Here is a 20007-nt window from a genome sequence, read left to right as displayed (position 1 = left end):
CTTTACTACCACCCTCCAAAGCTGCACATATTCACCTTCCTCTACAGCTGGCCATACAAATAGAGATCTTTTTCCTTCAGCATGCAGGCTGAACAGAAAGAACAGATTCCTACAAACAGACTTCACAGCTTGGATGGACGAATCTCCCGCTGCTGCTATTGTATTCCAACATCTGGCTCCACCAGCTGTTAATATACAACGGTTGTATCAGATTAGAGGCAGACATTGTTGGCTGACAATTTTCTGCCCTAGCTTCTTTCATTTTTTGGGAGATGTCAGATGGGAGGTGGCCGACAGCCTCAGGGCCACCCACTAAGCCAATTTTGGCCAGTTCAGCAACTGGCTTGAATTTGAATAATGTCCGGGTCTCGTGGTGAGCGGCTGGCCTGATGCATCATGAACAGGCACCATTCAGAGAAAGCTTTGCATTTTCTGAATGAACGAAAGCATTCTCTGATTGGATGAGGTGGAGAAGTGAAATGGTGACGTAACATCTCCATCTCATCAAATCAGAGAAATATTTGCTTTCATTCAGGAAATGGAAAGTGAGTTCCAGCTTTCAGGGGCATCAGCTATATATATATATATATATATATATATATAGTCAAAAGTATTGGGACGCCTGGCTTTACATACACATGTCTTAGTCCGTAGGGTTTAATATTGAGTTGGCCCACCCTTTGCAGCTATAACAGCTTCAACTCTTCTGGGAAGGCTGTCCACCAGGAGTGTGTCTATGTGAACATTTGACCATTCTTCGAGAAGTGCATTTGTGAGGTCAGGCACTGATGCTGGACCAGAAGGCCTGGCTCGCAGTCTTCTAACTGGCCTGACCGGATAGAACACCTTTGGGATGAAGAGTTGAAGCTGTTATAGTTGCAGAAGGTGGGCCAACACCATATTGAACCCTACGGACTAAAACTGGGATGCCATTAAAGTTCATGTGCGTGTAAAGGCAGGTGTCCCAATACTTTTGACAATATAGTGTATATACATAGTTATATTGGTCCAAGCTGGATCAATGTAACTATGTAAAAATATATCATACCTGGAATTCTTCTTTAGTATGGGAGTGCGCTCTTCTTCTAGCAGAATAAAAACAACTTTTCCTGTAGCTTACAAGAAATGTTTAGCTTTTCTCACAGGTCTAAACATGTCTACGTGGACAATCTGTCTCTCCACAACTCACGTGTGATTAAAAAGAAGCTGCGCTTGTCTTCTGGATTCGGCCGCACCTGGCAAGTCAGTAATTTAATTTTCGCTGGAGGCCGGTTAATCTAAATACAACAAAAAGCATAAAATGCAATCAAAATATGCAAGAACACACAGCACAAATACCATGCTTGAAATGTAGTAGTGCAAAATACATATTTCTGTATTCAAATGGATTTTTAGAAAACATGACATCTGAGATTGCAGCTTCCAGTTGCTCTGTACTTTACCAAGGAGTGGCCCAATTCCCTTTAATAATAAAAATAATTTAGGATGGCTACACATTAGTAGAACTTTGTTCTAATTTTTACATTTTCATTTTTTTTAAATGTTTATTTGATTTTTTTAATCGCAAAAAAATTCAAAGGAGCGTAATGAAAATTTTTTCTTGAGCAAACAACTTACTAACAGTGTATGAAGTTTTTGTTTAGGAAATGACCTTCATTCCAAAGTTGAAAGATAAAGCAAATAAACTTTTGAAGTACTTTCGAATTACATTCGTAAAGTCATTAAATGTACTGAGAATTATCTTATGAATGTTCATATGAATATTGGCACATAGCTTCCTTTCAAAATCTACTAGTGTATGGTCAGCCTTGAAGAAGTGGAACTTTAGCCAAAACTCTTTTGAAGCTAAATGATGGTCAACATTCTTTTTTTTTATTTTATTATATTATATTATATTATATTATAATATCGCCTTGCTTTCTTTAGTCTTTTTATTAGTTTGAATATTCTAAGCTAAATGATGGTCAACATTAATTTTTTTTTTATTTTATATTATATTATATTCTATTATAATATCGCCTTGCTTTCTTTAGTCTTTTTATTAGTTTGAATATTCTTATCTAATTTTCAGAGTAATGCAGCCTCAAACGTTCCATAAATGATGCTAAAGAGCAGCAATTTCTGGTACAAAAGACGAGACACCTCTGCTCACCCTACTTGAGTGAGGCTACAGTTGTGTAACTGCCCCCTTGTTATTCTTAGAAGGCAGCAATGATGTCCTTATGTCAGCGCTCCCTGGAGTACGAGATCATGTCTATCTATAACCCCAAAACCCTCCTCCCTGCAGCACCCAAAAGGTAAGGTTATAACCCCTATAAAATTTATTTTCGTGATCTGTGTCCCATTGGGGAGATTTCCCTTCACTTCCTGTCCCATATCCAAAACAGGAAGTGAGAGGAAATCCCTGCAAATTAACCACTTCAATACCGGGCACTTTCACCCCCTTCCTGCCCAGGCCAATTTTCCCCTTTTAGCGCTGTTGCATTTTGAATGACAATTGCCCGGTCATGCAACACTGTACCTACACCAAATTTATGTCATTTTCCCCCCAAAAATAGAGCTTTCTTTTGGTGGTATTTGATCACCTCTGGGTTTTTTTCCCTTTTGCTAAACAAATAAAAAAAGACCGAAAAGTTTGAAAAAAAAAAAAAGTTTTTTAGTTTATGTTATACAATTTTGTAAATAAATATGTTTTTTCCTGCACTGATGAGCACTGATGAGACTGCACTGACAGGCACTGATGGGGTGGCACTGATAGGCGGCACTGATAAGTAGCACTGATAGGCGGCACTGCTGGGCACTGATAGGCGGCATTGATGGGCACTGATAGGTGGCACTGATGGGCACTGATAGGTGGCACTGATAGGCGGCACTGGTGGACATTGATGGGCACTGATAGGCTGCACTGATCGGCACTGACGGGTGGCACTGATGGGCACTGATAGGCGGCACTGGTGGGCAATAATGGGCACTGGTGGGCGACACTGATAGATGGCAATGATGGGCACTGGTGGGCAGCACTGATACGGAGGGCACTGGCGGGCAGCACTGATGGGGAGGGCAATAGGGGGCTCCCTGAGCCCTGATTGCTATCCCTGGTGGCCATAGTGGGCATCCCTGGGGTCATAGGTGGGCATCCCTGGGGTCATGGGTGGGCATCCCTGGTGGTTCTAGTGGCACCCCCCCCGAGGGTCTGCACTGGTAATCAATGATCTGATTACCAGTGCCGACCCCCCCCCCCCTGTCAGGGGAGCTGCCGATCGGCGCTCCTTTACTCGTGCCTGTCAGGCACGAACTAAGGAAAGCCGATCAACGGCTCTTCCTGTTTACTATGTGACCAGCCGTGATTGGACACGGCTGGTCACATGGTAAAGAGCCTACGTCAGTAGGCTCTTTAACGAGATCGGAGATGCAGGGAGTCAGACTTACTCCTCGCATCACCAATCGCCGCTATGCGCGCCCCCGGGGGGCGTGCAGAGCTGTATTATCCTGCCGCCGTCATATGACGTCCGGTCAGGATAATACAACCACAATCCCGCCGTCATTTGCCTATAGGGCGGGCGGGAAGTGGTTAAGGGAATCTCTTGGGGATCCCCAGGTCACCATAACTAGTGTTCCCATTGGAAGCTTTCCTCTCTATTACTTTTCTGGCAACAACCCCAAAATTGGATTTTCTTTTACTTTCAATGATAACAGTAAACAGGAAACATAGAGAGGGGGGATTTCTTTAAAGGGGGCAGAGACAGCAATAAAAACTGAGAGGGGTTCTAATCCCTCCCCACTCTATCCAAAATCAGAAAAAAAAGTTTTGGCTTTAGTTATATTTTACATGGAGTAGGTTAATCTAGTATATCCTGTTTATAACCTTTCTCCCGGTGGCCAGAGATCACGGGAGGCTGGATGAAACACGACAAAGTCACAGGGAAATAAACTTCGAATTTATGGCTACAAGAGTTTACCAGTGTTTAAAGAAGTTGTAAAACTCCTAAAAAAATAAAATAAAACCTGTAAAACAAAGGTATAATAAGCTAGTATGCATCGCATTCAACGCTTTCAACACTGACTGTGCCTATGGCTCGCCTTAGAAACATTGGCAGGCTGCCATGACCTCCTCTCAAAGAAAAAAATATTTCTCAGCCTGTGTTGAGTGCCTTGCAATCCTAGGCTACAGGGCTGTATGTTTCTATTGATGCACACTGTGAAGGGAAACACAGCTCTAGACCCTGCATGCAAGAGTGGCTCCATAGGATGCTGCAAGAGAAAGGGGTTAACTCCTCATGACTGGCTGTGATATAAATTGGTTTACGAAGGGATGCTGGGCGGACTTGATAAAGGAGGCCACGCTCTCTGAAACGCATTGTCGTGGCAACGGACTGCATACCCTATCGGCAGTCAACCCTTGCTGTGTAACGTGGTAGCGAGGGAGGCTTTGGTTTTTCCGGCGGCTGGCGATTCCACTACGAGTGGGGATTGTCATGTGTGCAGCGCGGCACCAGCTGCACTCGGATCGAGAGATCTTCTACCCTGTGGTAACATTATGCAGCTTCATTCGGAACTTACATAGCCAAGGGGAAATAGAGCTGATGATAGTGAAAAAAGACTAACCCCCTTTAGGGTGGGTGGGACTTTAAGGGTAACTAGTAATTATCTCTCATAGGAAAGATTAATTTAGAATAAAACAATTTATTGAAAAAAGTGATTATAAGAAGAATCATCAAGGTAATTTATATTACATATGTAACAGTATAAATAAACATGTGATACAATACAGTGTTACAGGTACACAACAGAGTCCAACGCGTTTCGAAGAATTGTATAATACCAGAATCTTCCTCAGGGAATCTGTGTATATTCCTGAAAAGCATATGCCAGAAATAAATCAAAAAAAGAAAATGTAAAAAGAAAAGAACAAAGCAAAATAATGGCTAAATATTATATATCAAATCATTAACATGGATACTTTTTGTAGTTGCGACAACATATTACTCCATCTTATTGTGAGAGAAATTCCTGGCTAATTAGCCATCAATAAATCAGAAACCTTATCTTATACCCTATAGAAAATTAAGCAAGAAAAAAGAAGGAAAAAGGAAAGAAGCAAGCATATCACATGGTAAGAGTTCACATACCTGCAGACCTTTGGAGCCAGAAATATCTGTCCAGAAAGGGGGGGATATATAGTAATCCCACAGTGTAGGAGCAAGAGTCAGATATTAACTCATAATGTTCATTACCTAAAGATAATAATTCATTTCGAATACTCAAACGTTGATTTGTATATAGTTTTCTGTCAGTTCTATAGACTTTCTTGATGTCTCCCTTGTTCGTTTGTCAGGGTTCTTATCACTAACTTCTCCTCCTTCCCCTTATCAACTTCTCCCCTTTTTTTTTTTTTTTTTTTTTTTCCTTTTCCCTTTACTCCTACTGAGTATTCTGAGGATATATATTTATAAGTATGAAATCTTTTAGGAAAACACAATGTCTTTAAGTGGGTTTATTTAAGAATGATTTACTTGTTATACAATGTATGTATTATATTCATTTTCATGAACAAACTATGTGATTGCAGGATGCGACCACTATTTTCTTCCTCGATATAGTGAGATCAAGGGATATTCCCCTATTTATAAAAAACATATTTCCAGGGATTTTTCCCATTTTTCTTATCCCCATTTCTTTATCTCTTTTTTCTCCCTTTTTTATTTTCTCCCTCCTTCCGCCTGGTGGGTTCACCTGCGGCTTTGGAGCCATAACCTTGCATAGCACGGTTTGGTTCTGTTCTTTTTTTGGGGAGATTACCCACAGCATAGGAGCCCGGCACGGGTGAGACATTCTCCAATGGAGATCCCCATTCAATAGGGATGTCCTCATTTAACAACTGGAGAAATCAGCGTCTTTTCAGCTGGATCAATTCCCGACAATTCTTTCGGGAATTCCATGTCTGAACCCCGGGTGAGCTCAGGGGGTTAAACGCTATCTCCCGTGCCGGGGCGATATCTGATAGGATTTTCCTTCTCTGTCAACCAGTACCATGCCGTTCTTCACAACAAGTAATCTACATAAATACATATATAACTGAGGTTTTATTTCATTATGTATCAATGGTCTGATCATATTTATGATCGGATTCTTCAGTGTTATATGTTCATTTCTCTTTCTATTCTTCATCGTTATTTCACTCTGTCTTTTGGTGGTATCCATGGACCGCGAGAAACATGGGCGGACATATAGCTATGCCCATCCGTAAGTCAGGGCGGAAGTATGTCTCTGACGGCGGCTACGTGGTACGCTTCAACAATAAAAACTATAAGGGCGGATGTGTCGTCACCGTAGACTCGCGAGATTTCCCGCGAATTAGGGAAACGGAGGTGACGACATTGCAGTGCGCCGATTAGACGCAATCTCGCGAGACTCAACGAGAATTCACGGCAATGGCTTGATATTTAAGGAAACGCCGAGAGTCAGTCCGGAGAGTTATCTCTCCGTGACATGACAGGTCTATTGCTTATTTTTCCTACAATCAGTGAGTATGCCTTAGGGGACTTAAACAGCCTGTGCTAGGCTTTGACTCCACATAAGGGGATTTTTGTTTTGTTACCTTCAGGATACTGGATGGAATCTATAAGGCTGCGCTATTAAGCCTTGGGACCTGTTTGACGGCCAACGCTTATGGATAGCAACTAGATGTTTTACGTTCCACCTACATTAAACGGTATTTATACGTTATCTTAACGGGCAAGATTCATGCATGGCACATTTTCATATATGGGGAACTAGATGAATATATTCTTCTTTTTTATATATTGTTGCAGGCATTTAGTTGGTATTGATACCGATAAATACTGCAGCCCTTCAAGTGGTGGGGATACTATGGACAACCCACCTCAATATTGAGGTAAGATAGTCCAAATCTCACTAATCCATTATATATTTCTCTCTCTTTTTGGGGGGGGATTTATTTCTCCTCCATATAAAGTTATATATTATTCATGTATCTGTCCTAGATTAATATCCAACATCGACCTGAAAATCTGGGAATAAATTTTGGAATAGAGATCTTATACATACCCGTGTGAATATTATATCCATAGAAGTCAATAAAGACACCATGGATGTTTCACATTAATACGGAGGTAAGGCATCCGAAATACCAAGGATATATTATATAGTCTACCGTGGTTAATGGATATATTTATTCTGTTGGTTCCCTGTTTTTCTTTTTTCTTTTTCTTCTTTTTTCATCAGAATTTACCATCTGTCAAGTCCTGAAGGCACCCCCATTGGAGGATAACCATCACAAGTTGTTAGGAACTCTTTCCTTCTTCTTATACTTGGAGGGAATTTTTTCTCTTCCCCTTTTCACATATTAAACATTTTGATCATCATAACAGGTGAATTGATCCATAGTCTTCTACATATATGGTGGTTTAAATTTATGGAACCCCCTTTTTTCACTGATAATGAATTATTATCTTTAGGTAATGAACATTATGAGTTAATATCTGACTCTTGCTCCTACACTGTGGGATTACTATATATCCCCCCCTTTCTGGACAGATATTTCTGGCTCCAAAGGTCTGCAGGTATGTGAACTCTTACCATGTGATATGCTTGCTTCTTTCCTTTTTCCTTCTTTTTTCTTGCTTAATTTTCTATAGGGTATAAGATAAGGTTTCTGATTTATTGATGGCTAATTAGCCAGGAATTTCTCTCACAATAAGATGGAGTAATATGTTGTCGCAACTACAAAAAGTATCCATGTTAATGATTTGATATATAATATTTAGCCATTATTTTGCTTTGTTCTTTTCTTTTTACATTTTCTTTTTTTGATTTATTTCTGGCATATGCTTTTCAGGAATATACACAGATTCCCTGAGGAAGATTCTGGTATTATACAATTCTTCGAAACGCGTTGGACTCTGTTGTGTACCTGTAACACTGTATTGTATCACATGTTTATTTATACTGTTACATATGTAATATAAATTACCTTGATGATTCTTCTTATAATCACTTTTTTCAATAAATTGTTTTATTCTAAATTAATCTTTCCTATGAGAGATAATTACTAGTTACCCTTAAAGTCCCACCCACCCTAAAGGGGGTTAGTCTTTTTTCACAATTTTCATGGGATTATGGTAACACCCTACCTGGAAACTACCTACATATCTTTACATAGAGCTGATGATATGCCTAATTCAACTCATGTTTGTGAGTGTAATGTTTTTATTATTTTTATTCAAATTTAAAAAGATTTTCTGCACCAGAGCCTGTGCGCTCTTTTCTCCTATTGTGCAAGAGAAAGGAGCCGCTCTTAAACAGGAAACCTGGGACAATGATTAGCTTAGCGATCGCCCCCACGTACATTTACTGCAGCAGGCGGCCGCTCTGTGCCAGATCACGTACCTAGTACATGATTTGGCACTTCTGGGTCTGGAGTGCGTGCACACGCCACCGGCAAAACCACTCCAGCTATGATTGAACACAGCGGGAGCCAATCAGCGTGTCCAGTGGATTCAATCTCCGCCGGGACCCGCTGATCGTTCGGGACACATGCAGAACAGCAGTCTGCCTAAGTAAACAAGACAAATTGTCGCTCTGCCAGCTGGGAAGGCTTTGATCCTGTGTTTCTGCAAAGCAGGAACACAGATCTTTGCCTTCCCCTAGTGAAAGCACCTCCCCTACAGTTGGTAACTACGTCCTAGGCACACAGTTAAACCCTTTGATCACCTCTGATGTTAACCCCTTCCCTGCCTGTGTCATTAGTACAGTGAGAGTGCATTTTATTATAATTATTAATAAGGATTTCTATAGCGCCAGCAATTTACGCAGCACTTTACAATATTAGAGGGAGATAGTACATATACAATACAATAAAATACAAGAGGATTTAGAGGGCCCTGCTCAGAAGAGCTTACAATCGAATGGATATTTTTTAGCACTAATCTCTGTATTAGTGTCACTGGTCCCCAAAAAGTGTCAAAAGTGTCAGTTAAGTGTCCGATTTGTCCGCCTATAGCAAACCCGCTAAAAGTCGCTAATCGCCGCCATAACAAGTAAAAAAAAAGTAAAAATATGTTTGTAGATGCTAAAACTTTTGCGCAAACCAATCAATATACACTTATTGTGATTTTTATTGCCAAAAATATGTAGCAGAATACATATTGGCCTAAAATGATGAAGAAATTTGATTTACATTTTTTATTGGATGTGTTTTATAGCAGAAAGTAAAAAAAAACTTGTTTTTTTTGTTTTTTTAATTGTCGTCTTTTTTTATTTATAGCGCAAAAAATAAAAAACGCAGAAGTGATCAAATACTACCAAAAGAAAGCTCTATTTGTGGGAAAAAAGGGCAAAAATGTTATTGGAGTACAGTGCCACACAACCGCGCAATTGTCAGCAAAAGTAACGCAGTGCCGAATCGCAAAAAATGGCCTGGTCATGAAGGGGTCAAGAGGTTAAACTGGCATACAGCTTAAATTGGAACACAGGCAAGGATTAACCCTTTTACTGCCAGGTCTGTACGGTGTACGGACCTGCAGAACTGCTTCCAGCTGGCCAGGTCTGTACCAGGACCTCACATTCCTCACATTCTTCCTTGTGTTAAAAGCCCACAGTCATTTCAGAAACCATGAGCTTATATCAGAACAGTTCAGCAGACTCTGCTGAACAAAACCATAGCTCTGATCAGCAGATCACATTTCACTGATCAGTGCTATTTCTTCAAAAATGTGTGTGTCCCCCCCCCCCCCCCCCTCAACCGCTGCAGCCGCTATTACAATGACACGTGTCCCTGCTTTAACCTTATATACAGCCCTTCCCTACCCAACTAAACCCTACAGCACCTCTGTCTATACACTAACCCCCCCACTCCCCACACCAATCCAGTCACATGCCACAGTGTATGAATGAATGGGAGCCGCTATGCAAGCTTCCATCCATTTATAATTATTGCAGCTGAGCCTGCAGAGAAAGGGACTGAACCTTTCAGTCCCTTTCTGTCTAAAACAAGAGACAAAGAGACATTAGAGGTCTTTTTAGACCCCTGATGTCTCTTCAAAGCCCCCCATCCCAAAATAAATAAATAAAAAAAAAAAAATAATAATAATAATTTGTATCGTTTTTAAAAAAAAAGAAATTTAAAAAAAGAAGAAAAATCATAGTAAGGCCCGTTTCACACTGGCGCCTCCATGGGACAGAATCCGCTTGCTCAGCAGGGGATCACCCTGCTGATCCCCACTGAGCAGGCAGATGACAGGTCCATGTCTGCTCCGCTGTGCAGAGCAGAGACAGACCCAGTCCCACTCTCCTCTGTAGGGAGATCGGGTGAAAACGGAGCACCTGTCCGCTTTCATCCGATTAAATCCGATCCGCAAAAATGGATGGAAATTAGGACCACCATCCATCTGCTTCTTGCGGGCAGGATCGGATCAGGTAGTGGCGGATGTCAGCAGACATGTCACCTCTGCCATCCGCCACTCCATAGGGGAGAATAGAATGTGTAGCGATCGTCAAAAGGCATTGCTACAAGTCAGGTCAACTTTGTCACGGGCTCAAGGCATTGCACCAAGCATGTAAACACCCCCGTCCGCTGCCTCTTACAGCTTGAGGGATGTGATTGGTGGGTGGCAGAAACGCAGCTCAATCGTACATTTTTGCTGTCCCCAACCATAAGTCTAAACAAGGCACTGTTCACAAAGGGCATACTACTACAAGCCCGTGTTTAGCTGCAGAGGGATGCACAGGTGTTCCATGCATCCCCATGCAGGCAGTCCAATTGATGTCAATTGGGACACAGCAGCTGCACAGGAATGCACAGGTGTTCTCAATTTGACATCCATGTGGGTGCATGTCCTGAACTCACACTGTCTGTGTTTGGTTCCATGCTCCTACACCCACATGGATGTCAAATCTGTCCTTGCAGCTGCTGTGCCCCAATTGTCACGAATAGAACTGCCTGCACAGTGTTGCACAGAATACCTGTGCATCCCTGTGCAGGCAAACATGGCCCTCCATGGGCATACGCTTTAGCATACACCACTGCATGAGCAGGAATTTAGCAGGAATTACATAGGTTATATTGTGTTTATGTGTGCAAAAAAGGATAAAGTGTTAATTTTTAGTGAAAATAGTGATTTGATAAACATTTGCGCAAAAATCGCGGGGTCTAAAAAATCAGTAGCACCTTCTTTTTATTCTACTTGTCATGTGCTTTCAGAAAATATATGGTTTGTGGTGTCTTTTACAAATTCTGAAAGCTGTAAGTGAAAAATAAAAACCTCCATATTTTTTAAAAAATTTTTAGATACATTCGATTTTCACCATTTTGCAAAAAGGCGCAATGTAAAATTCACATATATTTATTTGTTATTTATTAACTTAACACAGGTTAAGCTTTTATATTTAGTAGGATTTTTAGCAGGAATTTTGTAAAATTTGCTGTGTTTTTATCTGTTAATAATGATTTTACTGTATTTTTAGCGAAAATAATTGTCTTGATAAACATTTGAGCAAACACCGCGGGCCTTAAAAATTAGTAGCACCTTCTTTTTATTCTACAGGTTATATGCTTTCAGAAAATATATGGTTTGGGGGGTCTTTTACAAGTACTTAAAGCTGTAAGGGAAAAATGAAAACCTTCAGATATTTAGAGAATTTTGGACATTTACATTTTTTGTGTACGTTCAATTTTCACCATTTTGCAAAAAGGGGCAATGTAAAAATTCCAAATATTGGTTATTTATTAACTCCAAACAGGTTAAGCTTTTATATTTATTATGGATTTAGCAGAAATTTTGTAAAATTAGCTGTGTTTTTATCTGCTAATAATGGTTTTAGTGTATTTTTAGCGAAAATATTGTTTGATTAACATTTGCACAAATATCGCGCTGCCCTGAAAATCAGTAGCACCTTCTTTTTATTCTACAGGTCATGTGCTTTCAAAAAATATAGGGTTTAGGGGGTCTTTTAGAAATTCTTAAAGCTGTAATGGAAAAATTAAAACCTTCAGATTTTTAGAGAAATTTGGATATTTACACTTTTGCGTCTGCTTGATTTTCACAATTTCGCAAAAAGAAGCAATTTAAAAGTAACAAATATTTGTTATTTATTAACTCAATACAGGTTAAGCGTTTATATTTAGTAGGAATTAAGCAGGAATTTTGTAAAATTTGCTGTGTTTTTATCTGTTAACCTCCCTGGCGGTATGATTGTTTCCGATTTTAGGTGCTGAAAGCGGTACCATTATTTTGCTAGTAATTCTTAAGGACGAGCAGCCCAAACCAACTAGTTACATATGATTTTTTTTACTGTGCGTTCTTCTTTATAACATCTCTGGTATGATAAAGTTTGAAACACAAAATCATAAATTATAATATAATAAATAACTTTAAATAAGTTAAAGTATATATATATATATATATATACATACACACACACATACTATATGTATATATATATATATACATATATTATATATATATATATATATATATATATATATATATATATATATATATATATATATATATATATATATATATATACACACACGTATACATATATTATATATATATATATATATATATATATATATATATATATATATATATATATACACGTATACATATATTTTATATATATATTTATATATGTGTGTGTGTATACATATATATATACCGTATTTTCCGGCGTATAAGACGACTGGGCGTATAAGACGACCCCCCAACTTTTCCAGTTAAAATATAGAATATGCATAAAACAGTGTAAGTGGATTAAACTTTTCCAAATTCACTCTAAAGCTGAAAGGAAGTATAAAACAATAAATCCATGGGAGCTGCCATGCTCCACAACCCCCCTCCTTGCATCCCAGTCCCCTCCACAGTCACCCTCCTTGTATCCCAGTCTCTTCTACAGTTGTCCCCCTTACTTGCACATTACTCACAGTCCCCTTTACAGCCCCCCCCCCTTACCTTACACAGCAGATAGAGGATGCAGCATGTCCGAGCATAAGGCAGGAAGTGTCCATCTTTCCATTTAACAGGCAGATTGGTTGCTAGGACCGCCCCTAGCTACAACAAATCACAGGCTTTTTAACTTGGACAGCGGTGGAGGTAGGGGCGGGGGAGCCTGGATGTGTGTTCTGTCAGCTTAGGCAGTCCCTGTGGCAGCATAGCTGAAGTGCTCTCACTCCCCCACCGCATATTCTCCAGTTCGGCTCCAGCATCCGCCGTATAAGACGATACCCGGCGTATAAGACGACCCCCGACTTTTGAGATTATTTTCCTGAGTTAAAAAGTCGTCTTATACGCCGGAAAATACGGTAGATATACGTGTGTCACGTCGCAGGAGACGGAAGCCTGGGCTCACAGCATCGGGTGGAAGATCCGGCCGCCGTATGCTGCAGGGACACATCGCGGGATCCCGGGGACAAGGTAAGTAACCTCTACCAGGATCCATCGATGCTCCCTGGTGGTACCCCGAGTGTGACTTGGGGTTACCGCTAATGGCACTGAAATTTAACCACGAGCCACACTCGGGAATACCGCTAAGGAGGTTAATAATGACTTTAATGTATTTTTAGTAAAAATTTTATTTTCATAAACATTTGTACAAATATCGTGGGGGCTTAAAAATCAGTAGCACCTTATTTTTATTCTACTGGTCCTGTGCTTTCAGAAAATATATGATTTGGGGGGTCTTTTACAAACTCTGAAAGCTATAAGCGTAAAAAGAAAACGCAAGGGCGTAATTGCAAAAATGGTCTGCCTAGCTGAGTTTAGTGAAAGGGTTAAACTCAATAAGTGATTAAAGCTCAATTTTGTGAAATCTGAAAATTCTCCCTTGCAGTAGGACTGCTGGTTTATTCCACTGAAGAGTATAAGCACTTTTATTTACCTAACCCTCTGCTCCCCCAGCAGTGCTCCCCATGTTCTGGCTGTGGACTGTCCCTCAGTGTCATCACTTCCAGTGCAGGGCTATGCATGGCTCTTGATGACGTCAGGACCTTAGACTGCTGGGGCAAGGGGGAGAAGATGCTGTGGGGTCCAGACCAGCACTGTGGACAGGCAGAAGTTTAAAACCACACCCCTCTATGTTATGCACAATAGCGAAGGGGTGGGGTTTCATAGTCGTATTTTGTTTCTGTGTTGTCTTGATACAGAATGGGAAGTATGTTTTCAACCTTGGGGAAAACTTTGCAAAAAGAAAGTGTATGCAACTTTAAATCTGGTAGGGAGCAATATATAATATTATTTTTTTTGGGTATACATACGCCTTAAAATATTGCCTATAGTGTGGCGCTATAGTATAGCTATAGTATAGTGCTGCGTTATGATTATCTACTTATAGTGTGGAAAGATTATACCTTCTAGCAGGTTTTCATTGCTGTCACTTTCTGTCCCAATGACCACCTGGGCATTGTTGTGTGCTATTTCCTGTTTCACCTATTGTGAGTGCAACAGTCTTATATCCTTATTGAGAATCCACTAAAACTTGGTAGCAGAACCAGTAGTTCCCTGTGGACTCACCAGTGAAACACATATAGAATAGATTTCAGAGATAGGAAACAAGAGTTCAACTCCAACCCATGCCTTAGGGCGCTTTCACACTGATCCGTTTTTCCTGCGTGTTTAACTTGCAAGAAAAACGCAAGAAAAATGTTTCCCTTTCTCTGGGACTTTTCACCCCACTGCGGTACAGGTGCCTTTTGAAAAGTCCTACATGCTGCATCTTTGGTGCGGTTTTCTAAACTGCACCAAAAAAGCAGCTTCCCATTGAAATGAATGGAAATTGCGGTAAAATCACAGTAGAAACGCACAGGAAATGCATCTGAAACACAGCAAAATATGCTTTTTTACCGTGATTTTGCTACAGAGCAGTTTGAAAGGGCCCTAAGTGGTAATCAAAAAGTAAGGGAAAATCTTCCCAACACAGATACAAATACTAACAAAAGCAAAGACTTTAGTCCTACTCCACTCAATCTAAAACTAAAAAATAAATGTCTTTGGTAGAAATCAACGCTAAACTATACTTTCAATATGTAGGAACAAAAATGTGACCACACTCTTGTCTGTTTAATCAAAAAATAAATGTAATGAGGATAAAAAAACATGTTTTACTACTAAGCGGCCAAGCACTTTTCATTCTTAGATCAAGTATGACATCTGTACATGATAAACTTTACTCCCAAACAACGAAATGTTGGAAGCAAAACTTGTATCCTAAATCCGTGGGTATGGTGCATGACACACATAATGAATTCATTTAATGGTATGTTGGAATTGTGCATTCAGGATCTATGAAAAGATGAGCTATAGCTGTAAGGCACTAAATGAAATCCTCCAAGCACTGAATCCCTTCCCTCGTAATCTTCCTTAGGCCAGGCACGGCACATAAAGCTACATTTTCCCAGGCTTTTCTGGTTTAGCAGGTTCATTTTAAAATACAAGGATTTCTAAAGAAAACATTTAGGATTTGTATAGAAATATTAAAGCCAATGTATGGTTTCGCCAGGTTGAATTTAGTAATCTTATTAATGAGTATTTAAACTAAAATAAAAAAAATTGTATTCTATATATACGTATTGTGGAAGCCTTATATACTCATTAACCACTTAAGCCCCGGAGGATTTTCCTGCTAAACGACCAGGGGGTATTTTGCGATTCGGCACTGTGTGACTTTAACGGACAATTGCGCGGGCGTGCGACACTGTACCTAAACGAATTTGACGTCCTTTTTTTCCCACAAACAAAGCTTTCTTTTGGTGGTATTTGGTCACCTGTGCGATTTTTTGATCATGCGCTATAAACAAAAAAAGAGCGTCAATTTTGCAAAAATAGCAATATTTTTCACATTTTTTTATATGAAATTTCCCCCAAAAAAATGTAAAAATCAAAATTTTTTAACATTTTCGGCCAATTTGTTTTATGCTACCTATGTTTGGTAAAAAAAATTGCAAAAAGCATATTTTGATTGGTTTGCGCAAAAGTTATCGCGTTTACTAACAAAGGGAAAGATTTTTGTCATTTTTGTTGTTTTTTTTTTAACGCGTAATGGCGGCGATCTGCGATTTTTTTTGCGGTACTGCGACATTGGGCCGGACAGATCGGACCCTTGACTGACATTTTTGACACTTTTGGGGTTACCAGTGACATTTCTACAGTAATCAGTGCTATATATATGCACTGTTACTGTAAAAAAACACTGGTAGTGAAGGGGTTAACTTTATTTGGGAGGGAGGGGCTGTGTGTGTCCCTAGGGGCGTGCTTTCTACTGTGATTGGCTGTGGCTTGAGGTGAAAGGACACTGATCAACGGATCTACATAGTAGATCTGTCTGATCAGTGTTTTAACACAGAGGAGAATGACAAGCAGCTTGTTTACACAAGCTGCCTGACTTTCTCCCTCTCCCCCGACAATCGCCGAGTGAGCGGCGGACATCGGGTCCGCCGGTCACACGCGCGGGGGGGTCCGTGACCGCGCGGGAGCGCTCCTCCGGCGGCGCGCGCTCGCTCCCCAGACCCTGCCAGGCTAGTGACGTTAATTAACGTCACTCTGCCTGGCAGGGGCTGACCGCCGCAGTAAATTTACTTGCGGCGGTCGGCAAGCGGTTAACCACTTGTCGACCACCCGCTGCAGATTTACTGTGGCAAGGTGGCTTGGCTGCACGAATCGACGTACCTGTATGTCGCTTACGCTCACGGGTAGGGAAACGCACGCCCGCCAACCCGGTGGCAATCGGATTCGCTCCAGAACTGATCACTTGCCAGGTCCAGGCCAATGATTTGAAACAAAATCCAAGAACAATAATAGTCTGCAGTTTAGTGTGGATGTAGAGGTTGCATTATTATTTTTTTTTTTTTTATTTGTTCCTTTATTTGCACCCAGTGATCCTGAGTGTAACACACTTACTGTTCTAGTGTGGCAATGCTCACTCACTCCACTGTATCTATGGAGGTGCAGCATTGTCACAACTGTTAGGACTGCAGAATCTCCCTAATATAAATGAGAGGTGTTCTGTAGCCCACAGACAGAAGTGGGAATGATGCTAACTGATAAAAGTTCAGCAGATGCAAAATGTACAGGAAGTTACCAGCTCACAGGATTTCTGCCAGGTCAAGGCACATTTTTATTCTGTATTGAACAGATCTAACAAAGCACTTTCAGTTCTATATTTACCAGACCAAAAGGGAGCTAATAAGAGAAGTTTATTACTAGGTTTACATATACTTTAAACACACAGGCTCTGCTTTCGATTCAGCCGTATTACACAATGGTTGTGGTTTACTGCTTTTTTCTCTCATGTCTCTGAGTTGGCCAACTCAATGCAAACATCTACTGGTTAATCTATACATTTCTGTAGTTAAAAAAAAAAAAAAGAAAATTTGAAGACCAATATGTAAAAACGTGAAAGTCATAAAATCATTTATTTATATGTGATTTTTAAAGAATCATTTCCTAAAACACGGGATGTAAGTGTTGGCTGACATCTGACAAACACGAAGGTAGTTACGTAAAGAATGTTAAAGAGAAGCTCCAACCCCCCCCCCCCCCAAAAAAAATACATTTAAAGTCAGCAGCTACAAATACTGTAGCTGCTGACTTTAAGTCTTCGTGTAAGCGGGATGTTTGAAAACCTCTCCTTGGTGAGTACCTGGATAGAGAACTGGCTCCAGGGGAGAGTACAGAGGGTGGTGATTAATGGGGAGTACTCGGATTGGGCGGGTGTGGAAAGTGGGGTCCCCCAGGGTTCTGTCCTGGGACCAATCCTGTTTAATTTATTCATAAATGATCTAGAGGAGGGGATATCTAGTACAATCTCAGTATTTGCAGATGATACTAAATTAGGCATGCCAATATCTTCTATGCAGGATGTGGAAATCTTGCAAGCAGACCTGAACAAAATAATGGGGTGGGCAACTACATGGCAGATGAGATTTAATGTAGAAAAATGTAAAGTAATGCACTTGGGGGCCAGAAACCAGAAAGCAAGCTACTCACTAGGGGGGGAACCTCTGGGTGAGTCTAGGATGGAAAGGGACCTGGGGGTACTGGTAGACAACAGGCTTGGAAGTGGCATGCAATGCCAAGCCGCTGCAAGCAAAGCCAACAGAATACTGGGTTGTATAAAAAAGGGGATTCACTCCAGAAATAAAGAGATTATTCTTCCACTCTACAAGACTCTGGTCCGGCCACATCTGGAGTATGCTGTCCAGTTCTGGGCACCGGTCCTCAGGAAGGATGTGCTGGAACTGGAGAAAGTCCAGAGAAGGGCAACAAAAATAATTAGGGGAATGGAGGACATCGGCTATGAGGAAAGACTACAAGCACTGAACCTATTCTCTCTAGAGAAGAGACGTTTGAGGGGGGATATGATATCAATGTACAAATACTGTACTGGCGACCCGAGCATAAGGAACAAACTATTTAGAGTAAGGGAATACAATAAGACACGTGGCCACTCACTAAAACTAGAGGAAAGGCGGTTTAACCTTAAAGTGCGTAAAGGGTTCTTCACTGTAAGAGCGGTAAGGATGTGGAATTCTCTTCCGCAAGCAGTCGTATCAGTGGGGAGCATTGATAGTTTCAAAAAACTATTGGATGGACACCTTAAAGACCACAACATACAGGGGTATACAATGTACGGTTAAAAGCAAACACACACACATAGGTTGAACTGGATGGACTTGTGTCTTTTTTCAGCCTCACTAACTATGTAACTATGTAACTATGTAACGCTGGAACTTGACAGCTAGTAACCGACGGTTTAAAACATCAGTCTTACCACGTTTACATGCAGCGTTTAGCCGTGTTTGTGTTTAGAAGCATTTTTACATTGTAAAATGTCAGAAATGTATACCCTTTGAAAACACCTATAAGCTAAATGCTTGTAAATGCAAGTTGCCGTGTCTAGACGCGTCTGCACGCTGTTACAAGCATTTGGCGTTTCAAATTCCAATAAACCTCTGTCTGGACGCATTTTTTTGTTTTCAGAAAAATGCCACTAAACTTAACTGCCTCTAAACGACTATAAGTGATTCAGTGTACATGGACAGATAAGATAACATAGAGATGAGTTCAGGGGCTGCTGAAAAAAATGTCCAACTGCTCCTAAACGCCCGTTTATCAGCAACAGCGTACCTTAATATTAGGGGCAGTTACCTTGTCCAGGAATCCAGCGGTGTCCTCACCCGAGCCGATTTTTTAATCAGGTGCTGGCATCACCATCTCGACTAAGGGAAACTGGCAGTGAAGCCTTGCTGTTTCACAGTCGATTTCCTACTGCGCTTTGCAAACGGGCCAGTTGCGGGGAAGAAGAAGGGGGGGCTCCGGCTCAGTTAGCCATAGCGAACTGAGCCAGAAGTGGGAGCAGGTACCTGTCAAAACCAGGTACCCACTTCCCCGAAAAGATGGCAAATATGGCAGGGGGGGCAGACAAGTGGAGGTTTCCCTTTTGGATGGAGCTCCGCTTTAAGCACTGGAAGCCTTTCAGTATATTGTACATATAGTTGCAGTGCCATTTACACTGATATGCAATTTATCTATATACAAAACGTTCAAGCGATTGTAAACCTTGCTTTTTCATATTTTGTAAATAATAAGCATGTAATACTTACCTATTCTGTGCAATGGTAATGCAGAGAGTGGTCCCAAACCTCCTCTTCTGGGGTCCCCTGCCGGCACTCTCCGCTCCCCCTCTTCTCTGTGTGCCACCGCAGCATCCATAGACACACACAGCCCGGCTTGGTCCTGCCCCCTCCTCACAGGATTTGTTTGACAGCAGCAGTTGCCAATGGCTCCCGCTGCCGCCTCTGTGTCCTGTGAGCAGAGAGAGGAAAGAGCCGCTGCAGACGGGCACAGCGCTGAATCGAAATAGGACTCAGGTAAGTGCAAGAGGGGGGGAGGGTAATACAACTGCTGGGACATTTTTACCTTAATGAAAGGACTGCATTAGAGTAAAAATTGTCCTGCCTTTACAACCACTTTAAAGTGGAGCTAAAGGCAG

The 20007-nt window shown here is 40.9% G+C and overlaps 1 protein-coding gene and 1 long non-coding RNA gene across 2 annotated transcripts in view; one reads left to right on the top strand and one right to left on the bottom strand.

The window, feature by feature from the left end:
- Positions 1 to 20007, top strand: part of LOC309546218 — a 1099142-nt gene that overhangs the window by 971931 nt on the left and 107204 nt on the right. The gene's annotated exons all lie outside the window — the stretch shown is intronic.
- Positions 1 to 20007, bottom strand: part of LOC309547337 (arf-GAP with SH3 domain, ANK repeat and PH domain-containing protein 3-like) — a 110458-nt gene that overhangs the window by 43475 nt on the left and 46976 nt on the right. Inside the window, exon 12 of the mRNA XM_082247173.1 lies at positions 1190 to 1277. Within this exon, the coding sequence (XP_082103299.1) occupies positions 1190 to 1277 (88 nt within the window). The remainder of the gene's footprint in view (positions 1 to 1189; positions 1278 to 20007) is intronic.

The sequence above is a fragment of the Pelophylax lessonae genome (genome assembly GCF_965119305.1).
Source record: "Pelophylax lessonae genome assembly, chromosome: 2".
Classification (NCBI taxonomy): Eukaryota; Metazoa; Chordata; class Amphibia; order Anura; family Ranidae; genus Pelophylax; species Pelophylax lessonae.
The sequence above is the reverse complement of the archived record's forward strand: the minus strand, read 5'-3'. Positions and strand labels throughout refer to the sequence as shown.